At 54.9% G+C, this 17,045-nt stretch overlaps 1 protein-coding gene across 3 annotated transcripts in view; it reads right to left on the reverse strand.

Annotated features, from left to right (window-relative positions):
* Positions 1 to 7,697: 7,697 nt before the first annotated feature.
* The window catches only part of GNB1L (guanine nucleotide binding protein (G protein), beta polypeptide 1-like), a 51,890-nt gene continuing 42,542 nt past the window's right edge, over positions 7,698 to 17,045 (reverse strand). For all 3 annotated transcript variants that reach the window (XM_005875533.2, XM_014547131.1, XM_014547132.1), the window contains one exon: positions 7,698 to 8,264. In XM_005875533.2, the coding sequence (XP_005875595.1) occupies positions 8,013 to 8,264 (252 nt within the window). In that variant the 3' untranslated portion in view covers positions 7,698 to 8,012. The remainder of the gene's footprint in view (positions 8,265 to 17,045) is intronic.

Here is a 17,045-nt window from a genome sequence, read left to right on the forward strand (position 1 = left end):
GATGAGGGATTCGCTGAGTTTCCTGTAGGTGCGAAGTCCTGACCCGATGTCCTGTTATTTGGAGATAAGACCCTGGTGTGTTAGATGGGCAGCCTTCCCAGTGAGCATTTTATCACAGCCAGCAGGGCTGAGTGGGGCCTGCGTGTATGTGGCCGGAGGGAGGGGGTGGCTGGACACTCCCACCTGCTAATGGCAGGAGGACCGGGTGCACGGTCGCTGCCCCAGCCCCTTCCCCACAGCTCTGGAGTCTCAGATGTCTGTGCTCACTCATTCTTGATTGAGGGGTTCCCATCGACGTACTCCCTGTGCCCCGCCCTCTCGGGGCCCCACAGTCCAGCGAGCCCCTCCAGATTGCTGACCCATGGGCTCTACGTGCACAGAGGCTAAGTTTGGGCTGGTTACTGATGCAGCAATGGATAAACTACAACAGGACGAGAGCAAACGACTAGATTACCTACCATTCCACATCTTTAAAAAGCAAGGCGGGTGAGATGGGTACAGGGGCTCAATTGTAAGGCGACAGATGGAAACTAGACTTTCGTGGTGGGCATGATGGAGTACATTCAGATGTCGATCATAATGGCGCACACCTGAAAGTTATATAATCCTATAAATCAATGTTACCTCAATAAAAAAATAAATTTAAAAAATAAATTAAACAATAAAAATGTAAGCATCTTGTCTCAGGCTGCTCTAACAAAATACCAGGCTGGTGGCTTATGAACAATAGAAATTCACTTCTCACGGTTCTGGAGGCTGGGAGTCCCGGTTCGAGGCTGATTCAGTGTTGGGTGAGGGCCTGCTTCCTGGCTCATGGATGGCTGTCTTCTCTCTGTGTCCTCAGATGGTGGAAGGAGTAAGGAATTGCTCTGGAATCCCTGTTATAGGGGCACTAATCCATTCATGAGGGCTCCACCCTCATGACCCAAGCTTTTCCCAATGGCCCACCTCTTAATACCATTACCTGGGGGGATGCTGGGGGAGGGGTCAGGTTTCCTATGGATTTGGGGGAACACAAACATTCAGACCATCGCAGCCTCCAGGCACATTGGGCCTTATCACAATACCTTCCTTCCTGGTATGCTTTTTGGTAACTTCTTCTTTGAGCATCAATGAGAATTCTTGGATTCTGAGAGTCTCGCCTGTTGGAACTGATGACGGTGACTGTCATCTTGATGCCTCATGCGTCCCAGGCCTGTGCAGGAGGCCCCTTGACCCTCAGTGCTGCTTCTGGCACCTCTGAACACATCCTGGCTTTGTGGCAGCAGCGATTCCCCACCTCTGCCCGTGCCCCGGAAGCAGCTGCCCTTTAAGGCAGGGGCCAACCCGCTTTCCTGCGAAGGGCCAGGCAGTGAGTACTTCTGGCTTTGCGGGTCCGAGGTCCCACACGCCATGGAGCAAGTATGACGGCTGACGACATGCAGGGCGTACTTCCCTGACCTGCCCCGAGGGTCTCAGAGCCCCAGCTGGGTGCAAGCCGTGAGCGCTTACGACATTTCTTCAGTTGAGCACACGGTGTGGGCATGCCCTGCCGCCTATGGCATGTGGTGGCATCTCCCACGCAGATGCTTCTCCGCGTGGACTCCCAAGCAGGTTTTGGAACTCCCTTTGGCGGGCGTCTGTCTGGGTGGGTCAGGTGTGTGTCTGCCCCGTTCAGCTGCAGTTGCCTCGCCCTCTGCATTTGCTCAGCTCCATCCGGCCAGGTGCTTCCTTCCTCCCGGGCTCCTAATGGGCCTCCTGGACACGCTGGTGTGAGGGCTGTGCGGCTGCTCTCTGGGCTGGGGAGGCAGAGTCTAGGCAGGGCTGAGCTGGCCCCGACACATATGAAAACCAGAGCACAGGCGGAGCTGAGCAGGAGAGGGGGTGCAGGCTGCATGTGGGGCTGCAGGAGGGGAGGCGGCCTGTCTGCACCGGCGCACAGGTGCACGGCAAGCTCAGAGTCAAGGTCTCTTCCGTGCCAGCTTGTCTTTAACACCAGGCTTTCCCATGAAGTTATAGCTAGTTGAGTATCAAGCGTTTCTAAAGAACCCCCTGAAGGAATGTTTTTTCTTTGTGCAAACAGTCCTTTTGTGCGGAGGGTGTTCTGTGGCTTCTTGGCAGAGACACCGGTGGGAAACACCTGATTGAACATCACTCACTCAGGAGTGTAAAGACACGCACCGCACGTCAGCACAAAGCCAGGCTGCCGAGCCAGCGCAGCGAGGGATCCCGGGCTGCTGCACCCCGCAGGCCCGTCCCGGGGTCATCCTCAGCACCCAGCTCCCCGGGTCACCCACCACCACACACAGGCTGGTCTGCATGTCTCCAGAGCACACGGCTTCCTGACATGATCCCATCTGTGAAACTCGGGAAGCGCAGGAAAAGGTGGTGAATGCTGAAGGCCTCGGGCTGTGTCCCTGGTCACTGCCTGCTCCGCCGTCAGCCTCCTGCTTGTCTGAGAAGAACCCAACCGGCTGTGGGATGCTGGTGAGTGCTGTGCACCTGCTGGGGAGGATGGCTGTGGGACCCCCTCGCAGGGCGGCCACGAGGCGGAAGAGGGTGGGCAGCAGGTTCCTCTGATGCACTCTCTCACCAGGCTGGCCACTCACCTGCCTGTGCTGGCCAGGACCTCCGGGCCTTCTCATCTCCCTCCACAGCTGCCTGCCTTCCAGAGGAGGTGGGCTGGACAGGTACCCGCTGCAGCCCTGGCAGTCCTGTGACCAGAAGGGCCCCTTGCCCTGACTTCGTGGTAGGACACTGGATCCCATACTGGGCCATGAAAGGTCACTCCTATGGCCATGAAGAGGCTGGGCAGCCTCCAGGAGCCAAGGCCTCAGTCCTACAACACAGGGCTCTGGATTCTGCCGATGACCATGAGGGCTAAAGAGGTGCCTACCCCGCTGACGCCTGACTGCAGCCTGTAAGGCCCTGAGCAGAGACCCGGCCACACTGTGCCCACACTGCAGTAGGGACAGAACAGGACAGCAGGACACGCTGACCAGAGCTGGAACTGCACAGGAGAGGCATCTATCGCTATCTCCAAATGCAAGTTTTCTCTGGTTATGAGCAGCCTCACACACCTAAAAGGATGTTAATGAAGAATACTGGGAGGCAGGTGAACAAACTGCATCTCTCAGCTGATGGGTTGGTTGGACTGGAAAACGTCTTGCTGAGGGTGCAAGGGCACCCAAGGACATGTGATGAGCGATGCCTGTCCAACGTGTCCCCTCGTGCTTGCCCTGGGAAACTTGGGCCTCTGCGCAGCTGTTTTCTTCACTTGGTACCTTTGGGCAGCCTTCTTCCAGGTCCCGCCAGCTCACAGGAAGTGGCTGACCTCGGGGAAAATAGCGTCGATGTCTGTGGCACAGAATCGTCACGGTTAGCCGCTGCGGACGGTGTAAAATTAAAATGACCCCTGAATGAAACAGGGCTTAAATTTAAGTCTCAAAGAAGGTTGCTCAGTTAACAGCTAAAGTAGCCAGAAAAAGCACTTGGGAACCAGGGAGAAAATCATGGGGCTGGTTTTGCAAAGCCCCCGAGATGCCGCAGGCAGACGTGGCTGGGTGTGCTGGGCCCAGGGAGGGTCCTGCTGGAAACGCCTGACACAAAGGCATGTGGGCGCTGCGGGGCCAGAGGGGGCTGGATGCCACTGCCCGCCGGCCCTCCGCCCAGCCCCAGCTACCCCTGGGGTCAGGCAGACACCTCCTGTGAGCAAATGCACCGGCGCTGCCAGCCTCCAGGCGTGTGACCAGGAGTGGGCTTCCCACACGGCCTGGGGTGGAGGCCGGAGGGCCCAGAACAGCCTCTGCGAGGGCGTGCCCAGAGGCGCCTCTGGTAACCCCTCCTGGGCAGACACCCTGAAGAGCCGGGGGAGATTGGGCTGGTAGCTTTCTTGCCCTCGATGGCCTCCTCGGACTGCCCACTGCTGCACCTTCCACCCTGATCCACGGGGCCCAGCCGGTGCCTCTCTATGGCTGGTGGGACTCCATGGTATGGACAGGCCTCAGTCTGCATCTCCATTCATGTGCGCAGTTTCTAGTTTTGAAAGCTGCTATGAACATTCATATAAAGGAAAAAAAGAAGCCCATCTCAGACGTAGAGGCCCAAAGTCAACACTGAAGGGACTGAGAGCCCTGGGCCTCCCGCAAGGAGCCACCTGGCGCTGCGCAGGCTCCTCCTGCAGAGCACCTGCCTGTCCCACGGGAGACGCAGGGACAGCCTGTGCCCACTCTGCAGCGCACCCTGGACGGTCAGGGAAACTGGCCAAAGCCCTTCCACTGGGGCCACACAGCTGCGGGCAGATGGTAGGGCCCCTGCACCCCTGGCCCCGGAGCTCAGCTGGTTCCCGGCACCAGGTCAGGTTTGAGGAAAGCCTCAGGCCTGGGGACTCGACCAGGATAATCTGAAGCTTTGCAAACGTGAAGCATCCTCCCGCGGCTGGGTGTCTGGAACAGGGCCCGTGCCTCACGGCGTGGGAGCTTCGTGGCGACTTGCTGATGCCCCAGGTCCTGTTGATGCAGAGGCCGTGCTGCGCAAAGCCGGGGGTCCCATCGGGGGTGCAGAGGAGGAACCCCGAGGACCCCCCGGAGGGTCCCGCTGCTGCGGACACCAATGTTTCTAGTAAGTAGGTGTCACTGCTGTTCTAGGCAGCTCAGCTGAGTAAACAAACTTCTCAGCCATCCATTAAGCCTCAGAGGCTGAGGAACCTGCTCCCTTATCCACCCAGGCCCGGCACAGGCCCCGCTCTGCACGGCGGAGGCCACATCAGGCAGGGAGCTCGCGGGGGCCGTCACAGCCTGGCTTGGTCCCCATACCCTGAGCTTGGCCACAAGATGTCCCCGGGACGCTGCTCACCAGCTGCCTGGGATGCTCTGTGCCTCTGCTTATGTCTTCAGCACGAAGGCAAGGGCCAGGTACGGACATGGGGTCTGCGTCACCAACACCCACCCTTCACCACCTCTGGGCGTGGGGTGCTGGCAGTCGACACGCACAGCTCCCCCAGCACTGTCTGTGGAAGCACCGCACGCGGACCTGCAGTCCGTCCCTTGTCTGTGACACACCCCCATGGTACTTCTGTGATCCTGACAAAGGACAGCGTCATCGAGATTCTTGAGGAGCTGGTGACATGGACTTCAACCAGGGCCGGGGCACAGTCCCTCCGCCGGGACCAGTTTCACAGCCTCCTGAGAGCCCAGCCCAGTGCCCGGCGCCTCGGAGTCCAAGCTGAGGCGGGACGGCCACAGGGGTGCCCAGCACAGCAGTGGGTTCGAGCAGGGCTGTGGAGGGGCGCAGGATACTGACGAGGTGCCCCTCCCTTGTGGCGGTATCTCCCCAGCACCCTAGGAGGGACGTTGCCGCTTGCCCTTTGCCTGTGTTCACGGCTTTGCTTCCGCGGGGCCAGGTGGGTTTGGAGCCCCGTCTGACAGTTCTGTGCTATTTGGCAGTAGCCCATGGCGGCCAGCGCCTCTGGAAATGGCGTGGAAGCTTTGCTGGAGGTCAGGGAGGTGTACGAGACTCGCGAGCCCGGCCAGGACCAGCAGAGGTTCATGCTGAAATGAACCCATAACCTGGCTCCCTGCTGCCTTCGGCCGTGTGGCTGGCGGTGCCTCCAGAGATGAGACAAATGACAGAAGTTCTGAGGTGGCTCTCAGACTCCGGCTGCTGCCCCAGCGCGTGGCCTCCTGCGGGAGCCGTGGCCAGGCTGCGGCTTGGTGAGGTCACCCTCCATCATCTCTGACCTGGCAGCTCCCTGGAGGATCCCCGAGAGCACAGCTCACCCAGCAGCTTCCCTCACGTCTCATGAGGCTCACGTTGCAGCCCAAACGGCTACTCCTCACTGACATTCCTGCTGTGGAAATCCCTCTGGAAGTGTCCCCAACATCCCAGTGGCCTGGCTACAGGACACTCGGGGTCTGTGTGTTCCCTCCCTAAGGTGCCAGAGGTCTCCCGCAGCGACTCTGTCCAACAGGGCCAGTGTGGGAGGCCAGTCCCTGCACTGGGTGATCCATAGCTCAGGACCAGAGCTGCCTCCCCGGGACGGTGCTCAGCTCCTGGGCGGTGGCCAGAGGCCCTGGGGGAGGCTGGGCGGAGATGGCAGTACCTACTGTCGGCAGTGCAGGGGGGTCTTTCCTCAAGGGGCCTGGGTCTGTGATCGAGGGGCCGGGCCTCTGTTTTGGTAGCCCAGGTCCGATGTCGTTTCCTAGAAACAACCCTTCTGCTCACATGGACCAAGTCGGACTTTAGCAGGCTGACCCTCCATTCACTTCCAGGGACCACGATCACCAGCCCGTGCCTGTGCCTCTGTGCGTCAGATTGCTGACTGGGGCTGCGCCCCCACCAGGCACCATGACAGCCATGCCCACCCTGCTTTTAGCACCTGAGCGCCACCAATAGCCCTGCCACCCCGGGAACCCCCTGCATTTAGAGATCCCTGCTCTGTGGCAGCAGCTCCCACTGTAGTTTCTGACCCGCGGAGAAGGGCATGCAGTTCTTCAAGGGGGCCAGGCCCTCACTGATGTGGTCCCCACGGTCGTGGGGCAGGCGCGCCCTCTGGACCCTCCAGCAGTGGGTGAGTTGGCAAGTCGCCTAAACACCCTCATCTCCCTAAGCCCTCAGATCCCCCCCTCTGCGTACCCCAGGGCAGTCTGGCCTTTCAGTCCTACTTATGTGCCTGCCTGTGGTCCATGTTTCAAATGACCCACGAGACCTCAGGCCTTTCTGATTCCCGGCGCTGCGGCATCGAGCGCAGATCCTGTCAGTGGACCTGTTCAGTGGACTCGCCTGATGCATCTCATATTCCTGCCACCTGGGCCCCACACGTGTGCTCCAGATCTCCGCCTGCAGAGCTGGGAGGACCACGCAGCTCTTCTGGAGCAGAGCCACCTCCTCACGGGTCACACTTTGCTCCTCACCTTGGGGCCTGCGTCTGGTTATAAGCAAAGTGGGGCGGGGCTGAGGATGCTGAGTGGCCCACGAGGCCCCTGCCTATGGGAGGCCAGTCTAGGCGCTGCAGGTAAAGGAGGGCTGACCTCCTCAGGGAGGGCCCAGAGGGGGCTCTTCTGGCAAAGAAGCCGGCAGAACAAAGGGGTCTGAGACCGCCGGCTTCCCCGGGATCTGCCGTAGCTCCTACCCCCTTTGAAGGATCCTACTTCTTCCCTATCATTGATTCAGCTTTAAGAGAAGACGCCCTGACGTGGGGCCCGGCCACATATGTGAGGAGGCTCTGGGTGCAATGCCTGATTGGGCTGCTAACTCCCAGCTGCCCTGGGTGTGTGGTGCAGGCTGTGACTGTGCCTGGGCTGCCGGGGGCCTGGCCTGTCACATATGATCCTGTGCTTCCCGCCCCAAAACCGCCCCGGACATGGCCTGAGCCACCCTTGGTCTCACTCTCTTTGGGCGGCGCTTCCTCCCACTAATCCTGCGTTGGCCTGCCCTAGCTGGGGTCTCTCTGCCCAGTTGCCTTCACCGCCCCCTCAGCGCCCTCTTTCTGCCTGGCCTCCTTAGTCAGTCACTTCCTTCTACTGCCCGGGCCTGGGACTGTGCGTCAGAGCTCCCGGCTGTCCTTGAGGTGAGGCGCCCCGTGGAGTCGGCAGGTCCTGGGGACCACACTCAGTGTCCCCTGCTGGATACAGGCTGACCAGCCAGCCAGGTGGAGGGTCTTCGCTATGACCCTGAGGGGGGGAGGGGGGTTGCCTTGGAGAATTCGTACCTCGAGCCTGCAGGTTTGCAACTTTAGGTTTACTGTAAAGCACCCCCATGGCCTCTTACCCAGGTGACGCGTGCCCAGGTGTCTGCCCAGTTACCCTGTAAACTGCAGCGTCACGGCTGCACAGATGCCCTATTTCACAGGAGGAAACAAGCCACGTGCAAAAAGCGAGGACTCCACGGACCAAGCTCTTCTCGAGACTGGAGGAGGCGAAGCGGTGACCTGCTGTCCACAGGGCCCTGAGCATGGCTTCCACGTGCCTGGGTCAGGCCTAAGTGTGGGTGCCACCTCTTTGTCCTCCGTGTGTCCAGAACAGGGAGCGGGCAAGTCACGAGCGTGGGTAGAGCGACCAGATGCTGATGCGATGATCCCTGGACCCCGCGGCCAGCAGGCCATCTGCGGCGAAGGCCACGCAGTGGACCACAGCGCTGTGGAAGGCCAGCACGGCCAGTGGCTTCATCGTCCGCCAGTGAAACACGCGAACCCGATGGTCCCAGCCCGCAGTGGCCAGGATCTTTCGGTCAGGCCGGATCTTGACGTCAGAGATCCCAGGATTGGTGAGTTCATGCTTCCCGCGCACCTACAGGATCGAGAGACGCAGAGAATCATTAGGGGGCTTCTGGGATCCGTCACAGAGGCTCCCATCTCCAACATCCCGCCCACCCCGTCCAGCAGCCGGAACAGGACGGAAATGTGGGCTGCTACGCAAACTCACCCCTTCCTCCTGGGAGCAGGCCGGAAGCGGCCCGACCCCTGCCCTTAGCCAAACCCTGGGGTTATGATGGAGGACACAGAGAGTCATCAGGGGGCTTCTGGGACCTGTCACAGAGGCTCCCATCTCCAACATCCTGCCCACCCCGTCCAGCAGCTGGAACAGGACGGAAATGTGGGCTGCTACACAAACTCACCCCTTCCTCCTGGGAGCAGGCCGGCTGAGGGAAGCGGCCCAACTCCTGCCCTTAGCCAAACCCTGGGGTTATGATGGAGGACTTTGGGACCTTCCCTCAGAGAGTCCTGAGGCCCCACAGAGCTGCCCCCTGCACAAGCCCCTGCACGAGGTCTGCTGGGAATTGGGGGCTCTGATGGGGCCCCCCCATCAGGCCCTCAGGAAAAAGCTCAGTGGGCGGGATCGTGGGGCCCCTCACACTGCACCCACCGTCCAGGTGAGCGGCAACATTTCCAGCTCGACAGCAACACGAAGCCGGCATGCCTCCCTCCGGAGAAACCTCACACCCGCCCAAAGCACCCGGAGTACAGCCAACGCAAAGCCCATCTTCAGCAAAACTGAGATTAAGTGAAACCTCAAAAGGCGAGAGGGGTTGAAGGCCGCCAAGAGTGGGAACAAGCAGCATGTGGGTGAGACGAGCGGAGGACAACACTGACCACAGGCTGCAGGGCAGGGCTAAGGCCGCGGGAAAGCCTTTGTCCCCAGCCTGGGTCCCAGAAGAAAGCGATGCTGGCACAAAACAAGTTGCACAGGCACATGATTGGTGTGGAGCAACCATCAGGGCTGGCATCTCTGGCGCTGACACCCCCATACTCCTCAGTGCCAGGCGATGACCCCTCCCCAACAGGTGCCTCCTGCAACCAGAGCTGCCTGTGGTCACGCGGCTCTCAGTTACACAGGACTGTGCCTTGCTCCGCAGGGCACCTGGCACCTCTGTCCCCCCAACACTAAATGACAGAGGCACTTGGCCGTCATTGTGACAACCCCAACTGGCCACCTCCTTCCACCGCTCCTGTGTTTGGCCTAGCTCTGTGTATCACGAGATCACGCTGCCCAGAACTCACCTGGCCACCCCTCACCAGCACCCCCTGTTCTCCTGATTCACCTCCCAATGGGGCCACAGTGCCCTAGATGAGAATCACTCATTTCTACAAAGATAACACAAGGGAAATGAAGGAAAGAAATGGCCACATTCCTTGGAAGCCAATGGCAAATGTCAGCAAGCATTTCAGCCTTAAATTCACAAACAAAACTTCATGAAGCAGTTACCTCTATAAAACAAAAACCCGAAGCAGCACAAGAGAGGAGGAACGCACAGGCAGAGCACAGGACGATGGGGAAGGAAAACGCAGAGACACGAGGGGTAATCGAAACAGCAGACGGAGACTTGTAACAAGACAGTGAAGGCGGGAATGCCTGCAGGATTAGGTCTAAAACAATATGGGGATTATGGCTATAGAACCGGTTATGTAACTAACAGAAATATGGGAGGGTAGCAAGAGCGATGGGATGCTAAGTTACCGATTTGCCCATCTTTTGTCATTTGGGGAAAAGATACAACAGTAAACCTCCTATTTGAGAGATTATCGACACTCTGTCAATAATGACAAAACGTTATTTCCTCTGCCCCACCATCCCAGACTTTAGGTACCTTTGTTTCCTAGCATTTTCCCTTGTATTTCTCCACCAAGGATTAAACAACAGATTTATGATTGGAATCCAAAGTTAATCCAAATCTGTGCTACGTATGAGAGAGATGCCAACAGAATGATTGGCAAAGATATACTAGGAGACTGCAGACAAGAGAAAGAGGGGTCCAATCTTATGAAGAAAGGCTGAATTCAGAGCCAAAAGCATTGTGTCAGACTATATACCATACTTAACAATGATAAAGGGTACAAGTCATAATAAAGAGCTATGAATATCCATCAACAAATAAACATCTTATCGTTTGTGAAGCAAGAATAATCGGAAAGTGGCTGTGATGGAGTAACTGGTACCAGGCCAGTCCTCTTGCTGTAAACAACCATCAAACTGGACAAAATATACGACACAACTATGAACAGGTACCGGACAACAGGAGGCAAGGGCAGCTGATGAGATAAATCTCCCAAATGCCCCAGCAGCTCTCTGCCCCGGGAATGTTCCAGCCACGGGTCCAGGTGGAGCTCAGCAGCTATGTGAAGTGGAAAGGCAGGGGTCAGAGTGTGGGGCAGCGAGAGCAGCTGAAATCTGGGGCATGGCAGCGGCATAGAGGGGGCTGGTGGAGGGGCTGAAGGCTGTGTGTGGTCCCATGACTTCTGTGGGAGGCTGCATGCTCAGGGCACCACACCAGGTTCACCAGACAGTGGCTGCTACAGGGTTAAACATTACAGATACAAGAGACCAACAGCGATCTCAGGCCCAGCCGGGACCCGAGTGCAAAGACAGCCTGACAATCTAATACTGAGATGCCACATGGCCCGGCTTCAAGAATGAGGATTACACCTTCGGGCAGGGCCCACTCCAGACTTACTGTGACGAAGCGGGAAACCAGGCCCTACGAGTTGGGAAGTTGGTCCCACCACATGAGAGGAACCTGGGAGGACCCAAGTGCAAAGACAGCCTGACAATCTAATACTCACTGAGATGCCACATGGCCTGGCTTCAAGAATGAGGATTACACCTTCGGGCAGGGCCCACTCCAGACTTACTGTGACGAAGCGGGAAACCAGGCCCTACGAGTTGGGAAGTTGGTCCCACCACATTAGAGGAACCTGGGAATGACCCTGGGCTTCCCACAGACCTGCCCTAACAGAGCACAAAACCAAACCCACACACGTTCAAGGTGAACAGCCAGTGACTGAACTGCCTGCAAGAACAAAAGTGAACACCCTTCAAAGCAAAAGAATAGAATTCAGAGTCTCTATCTCATATTATTTACAATGTCCAGCAAACAAACAAAAAATTATTAGACACTCAAAGAAGCAGAAATATATGATGAGCCATAGTCAAGGGGGAAAAAAGCAGTTAATAGAAACTGACCCAGAATGGCACAGATGTTGAACATATCAGACAGAGATTTTAAAGCAACTATTTAAATATGTTTTTAAAGAAAACATGAAAGGAAATGCACTAAATAATTACCAAAAAAACAAAACAAAACCTGCCTTGGTGAGTGAACAGATAGGAACTATTACCAGAGAAATGAAAGTTAAAAACACACACACACACACACACACACACACACACACAAAAACACCCCAACCCAGAATAGCCAACACAGTATTAAAGGAGAAAATAAAGTTGGAAGACTGATGCTACCTGACTCTCAGGGCTCGGCAGCACCAGCCTCTGACCGGACGCACATTTCAGGTGAGTCTGTCACTGCACCAAGGCTTCCACCTCAAGGGCAGGGTCAGGCCAGAATGAAGACGTGCCCCCTTGCTCATCAGGTTTGTTTAAACAGAGCCTCCAGCCCTAGCTGGTTTGGCTCAGTGGACAGAGCGTCGGCCTGCTGACTGAGGGGTCCCGGGTTCGATTCTGGTCAAGGGCACATGCCTGGGTTGTGGGCTCGATCCCCAAGAGGGGGCGGGGCGTGCAGGAGGCAGCCAATTGATGATCCTTTCTCATCATTGATGTTTCTATCTCTCTCTCCTTTCTTCTCTAATGTATTTAAGAAATTAAAAATAAATAAATAAATAAATACAGAGCGCCTCCGCTGTCTCCGTTGTGAAAGATGGGGGTTAGGGCTGGGAATGGCACAGGGGTGTAAAATATGCCGGGGTAATAGGGTAGCTTATTTAGAGAGCAAATATTCACCAGGACCCAACCGTGTTTTCAAATGATCATAAATTATTTTATCAGTGCATTTGCAAAGGTTTATAAAAACATCCATAATATATTTTTTTCCTTAGATTCTAGAGTTACCAGTGTGACAGCTAATGCAATAATGATTTGTTTCAAATGTCAGTGTTTAAGCTGCATAAAGCTGATTTTATTCATTTCTCTGGTTGGCTGCATTCTCGTTAATGAAATTAACACACCCATCACATTTGTCCCCAGGGGACAAGGATCTGTTTATTTTTCTATTAAAATCAGTTGCAGACAACCACATTTGGATGGCCCTAAATGGGGTTCACCCAGGAGCCAAGGGGCTCTCTGGGCTTCCGGGCACAGTTCATTAGCATCAGGGCTGGGTGAGGCGCCAGCATTCAAGAGATTATGACATCTGAAACCTACAATGTTAAAAAATGAAATTTTTGTAATAATATATTTTTATTTCCTGTGATTTTTAAGAAATAACAACTGATTTTTTAAAAATTTTTTTTATTGCTTTCAGAGAGGAAGGGGGAGGAGAGAGATAGAAACATAAATGATGAGAGAGAATCATGGATCGGCCGCCTCCTGCACACCCCCTGCTGGGGATCGAGTCCTCAACCTGGGCATGTGCCCTTGACTAGAGTTGAACCCTGGACCCCTCAGTCCGCAGGCCGACGTTCTATCCACTGAGCCAAACCGGCTAGGGCACAACCGATGTTTTAACACAAAACCAGTAACATTGTAAGGTGGGGTTTACAGTGAGTGTGAAAGTAAAATATACAACAGCACAGCAGAAAGCACGGGAGGGTGGGCACTGCAATCCTGCTCGTGCAGGGCTATGACACATGACAGGCAGGGTGACAACACCAAGCAGACAAGAGCTGCACAGTGAGGAAGCCAGGAGAGGAAATGAAATGGAATACTAAAAAACAAATATTTGATTAATACACAAGAAGGGGGAAAGGAGTAAAAGCGGGTCAAAAACAGAGGTGGCAAGTGGAAAACATACCAAGATGGTAGACTGACTGCCAGACACATCACTAATTATAATAAGTGCCAACAGACTAAATGCTCCAATTAAAAGACGGAGATTGTCACAAAGGGTCCAAAAGCAAGACTACAAAAGACGCTTTTAAATACAAAGAGATCAAGACAGGTTAAAAGTAAGAGGGTGTTGGTGAAGGCCTCGGGTTGGGGGTGGAGGCGGGCTAGAAGAGGTCAATGGGGGGGAAGGGGGAACTATGTAATACTTTCAGCAATAAAGATTTTTTTTTAATGTAAGAGATATATCGTGCAAAGAGGAGAAGGGGGAACATATGTAATACTTTTAGCAATAAAGATTTTTTTTTTAATGTAAGAGATATATCGTGCAAAGAGGAAACAGAATAAAGCTCATGCCACAGTTCTAGAATCAAACAAAGCCGACTGAGGGGTCCCGGGTTTAATTCTGGTCAAGAGCACATGCCCAGGTTGTTACAAGATGTTACAAGAGACACGGAGGACATTTCATAAAATGACCATCCAGCAGCGCAGTAACCATCTAAAATGCTTACAGTCCTAACGACAGAGCTTTAAAATTCATGAAGCAAACCTGACAGAACTGCAGGGAGAGACAGGCGCGTGCACAACCTCACCCAGACACGGTGCGCCCTCACTCGGGACCTGGTAGAAACCTAGACAAAAAGATGGGTAAGGACCCTGAAGACCTGAACAGCACTACCGAGCACCCCGACCTACGTCGGGCTGACAGAACACTCCGCCCAACAACTGCAGAACACATGCGCTTTCACCAAGATACACCATGTGCTGGGCCAAAACACAAGCCTCAATAAATATCTGCATCCTGACATTGCACAGGGCACCTTCACTGACAGCAGAATTAACCGAGATTAAAGATAGCCACAAATTCAACAAATATTTGGAAATTAAATAATATACTTCTAAGGAACCACTGGATCAAAGCAGAAATCACAAGGGAAAATAGAAAGAATTTTCAACTGAATATAAAAATGAAGACACAATAAATCAAAATGCGTGGGACAGACCCGCAAAGGCTGGTGACTGGACTGGAAGCCGACTCCTCCGCGGCCCGGAGGAGGGGCAACGCGAACCCGGAGGAGCACCTACAACCGTGGGCACCGCCAACGTGCGGCTCCACTCAGCGGTCCCCACTGAAGGACTCCTGAGGACAGGCCCCTCCATTTCTAGAAAGGGGGGCTTGAGATGCAACAGTGTGGGCAACACTCACGGCTCAGCATGGTAACGAGGAGATGCAATCTGTGTGACAGGACATCTGGAGGAAGGGGGAAGGCGAAAGGATTAAAAAGGTAAAAGCTGTAAAAGGATGTATAATCAGAAGAAACTTGGCCTGAGCCATGTTAACAGTTGGCAAAATTGGCCTTTAGGTAAAAATCCTTTCCAGAGATAATAGGGCAGCCGTGGGCAAACTACGGCCCGCGGGCCGGATCCGGCCCGTTTGAAATGAATAAAACTAAAAAAAAAAAAGACCGTACCCTTTTATGTAATGATGTTTACTTTGAATTTATATTAGTTCACACAAACACTCCATCCATGCTTTTGTTCCGGCCCTCCGGTCCAGTTTAAGAACCCATTGTGGCCCTCGAGTCAAAAAGTTTGCCCACCCCTGTAATAGGGTGACTAAAGAGAAGGTTCAGCTCGGCCGGCGTGGCTCAGTGATTGACGGTCAACCTATGAACCAGGAGGTCACGGTTCGATTCCCGGTCAGGGCACATTTACGGGTTGCGGGCTTGATCCCCAGTAGGGGGCGTGCAGGAGGCAGCTGATCAATGATTCTCATCATTGATGTTTCTACCTCTCTCCCCCCTCCCTCTCTCTGAAATTAATAAAAACATTAAAAAAAAGAAAAGGTTCAATTCCCCATGAAGGTTAGCATTCTGAACTTGTATGTCCGTAAGCCAGCTTTGAAATGCAGAAAGAGGACACAGGAAAGGTTAGCAAGATGTGCAGCAGCTGGAGGCTCCACCTGAGCCTTCCAGGTCCGCGGGTCACAGGCGCAGGGGATGCCGCGCTGATCCAGTGCGCACAGGTACAGCCGTGCATCTCGCAGGGAGAAGCACTTCCCTTCCCAGCACATGTGGAGCACTCGTGAGACTGGACTGGCCTCCACATTTCAAAGAGCTGATATCATTCAGACCTTCTTCTCCGACCACAATGGAATTAAACTAGAAAATGAAAAATAAAAAATAAGTGGGGGAAAAAAATCAAACATTTGGAAACATAAAAACACTCTAATCAGCTCAGCAGTCAGAGAACAAATAAAAATCAGGTCCGCCCAGAGTGAGTGGTGATGAAGACGGCGACATCGTACAATGTGGGACGCAGACTTCAGCTGCTTTGAGAAAAGGCCGGGAACGAATGCGTCATGCACCCAGCTCAAGTCAGCCACAGCGCGAGCCCAGAGAGCACGGGAGGGAGGCAGGGGAAGAGCTGAGCAGAAATGCTGGAACAGAAAAAGAAAGATCAACAAAGACAAGGCTGATCAGGAATGATAAAGGGACATTCCTGCAAATACAGCAGAAATGTACACGGTCCTTACCAACGCCTAAGAAAAAGTCAATACGAAAATAATTGAGGATTTTTATGCCTATAGGAAAATAAAACTAACCCCAAAAATCAAAACACCTAAGTTAGTCCAAGAAGAAAATTAGACCTTCCCTACAGAGAACACGCCTGCCCCCGGAACAGGCAAGGACTGACCCACAGCCACTCCAGAAACAGGCCCGTGTCGACGTGTCCAGAGATCAGTAGAGGAGGGGATGCCTGCCTCCCGGTTCTGGGCTCCTGACACCCGGATACAATCAGCAGCGTGAGGAGACAGAAGAGGGGGCACAGCTCAGTCTACTGACAGACGGCCCTGAACAACTCCAACCGAGCCCCCCAGAGGACATGCTAAGTAGCGGGTTACTTAGCACTGTGCAATTGTTGCAATGTTACCAGAAACCGAACAACAGAATTCACTAAGTCATCAGATTTGAGAAGAAAAGCCATGAGTCTGATGGCCCAACAAGGCCTCATGATCAGATCTCCTCCCCACCAGGAGTGGAAGAGGACCTAACCCGATAATGAAAAGTTGCAAGCCACGCAGCCAATGCGGCTCTCCCGTCCCACCAGCGGCTCGGCCAGGACGCCTTCGGTGGTTCCTGCTTCCACTCAGCATGTCCTGCACTCCCGGCTCCACACACAGGCTGCCAAGATGGGCACGCGCTGGAGCAGGGCCATGGAGGTGGGTGCCACTGCGCGGGTGAGAAGACAATTCCACGCGTGCGCCCACGTGTGGAGGCGTATCTGCCCGAGCCCCTCCTGAGTCGCCTGGACAGAGAGCTGGCAGCTGGAACAGGCCCGAGAGGCTGACCGCCACTGTCCCCCACCCTTCTCTCCTGTGAACTTCGCCCCCAAGCCACCAGTATTCTCACACCCCCACGGCAGCATTGCCACCTGGCAGGGGCTGAGGTACCCAGTGCTGCCCAGGGGTCAGCTATGAGACTCCCCACCTGCCACCCTCGCAGCTCCTCCTGGAAGTGCAGCAGCAGCAGCAGCAGCAGCAGCAGCAGCGAGGCCAAGGCTGGCGGCTCACAGCTCCCCGTGGCGTGAGAAGAGGCAATGAAGTTTCATGGGGACCTACACGGGGAGAGGCTGTCCCCGTGCTGGGTGTGTTCTCAGGAAGAGGAGTCCTGTCGGGTGTTCACGGTGAACATGGCCAGAGCCCCCTCCCACCGTGTTCCTGAGACGCGTACAACCGGCCGGGGGGTGCCACGGCTCTTTTCTCCAGTTATAAAGTCAGGAGGAACATGC

This window comes from Myotis brandtii, unplaced genomic scaffold (genome assembly GCF_000412655.1).
Source record: "Myotis brandtii unplaced genomic scaffold, ASM41265v1 scaffold463, whole genome shotgun sequence".
Taxonomy (NCBI): Eukaryota; Metazoa; Chordata; class Mammalia; order Chiroptera; family Vespertilionidae; genus Myotis; species Myotis brandtii.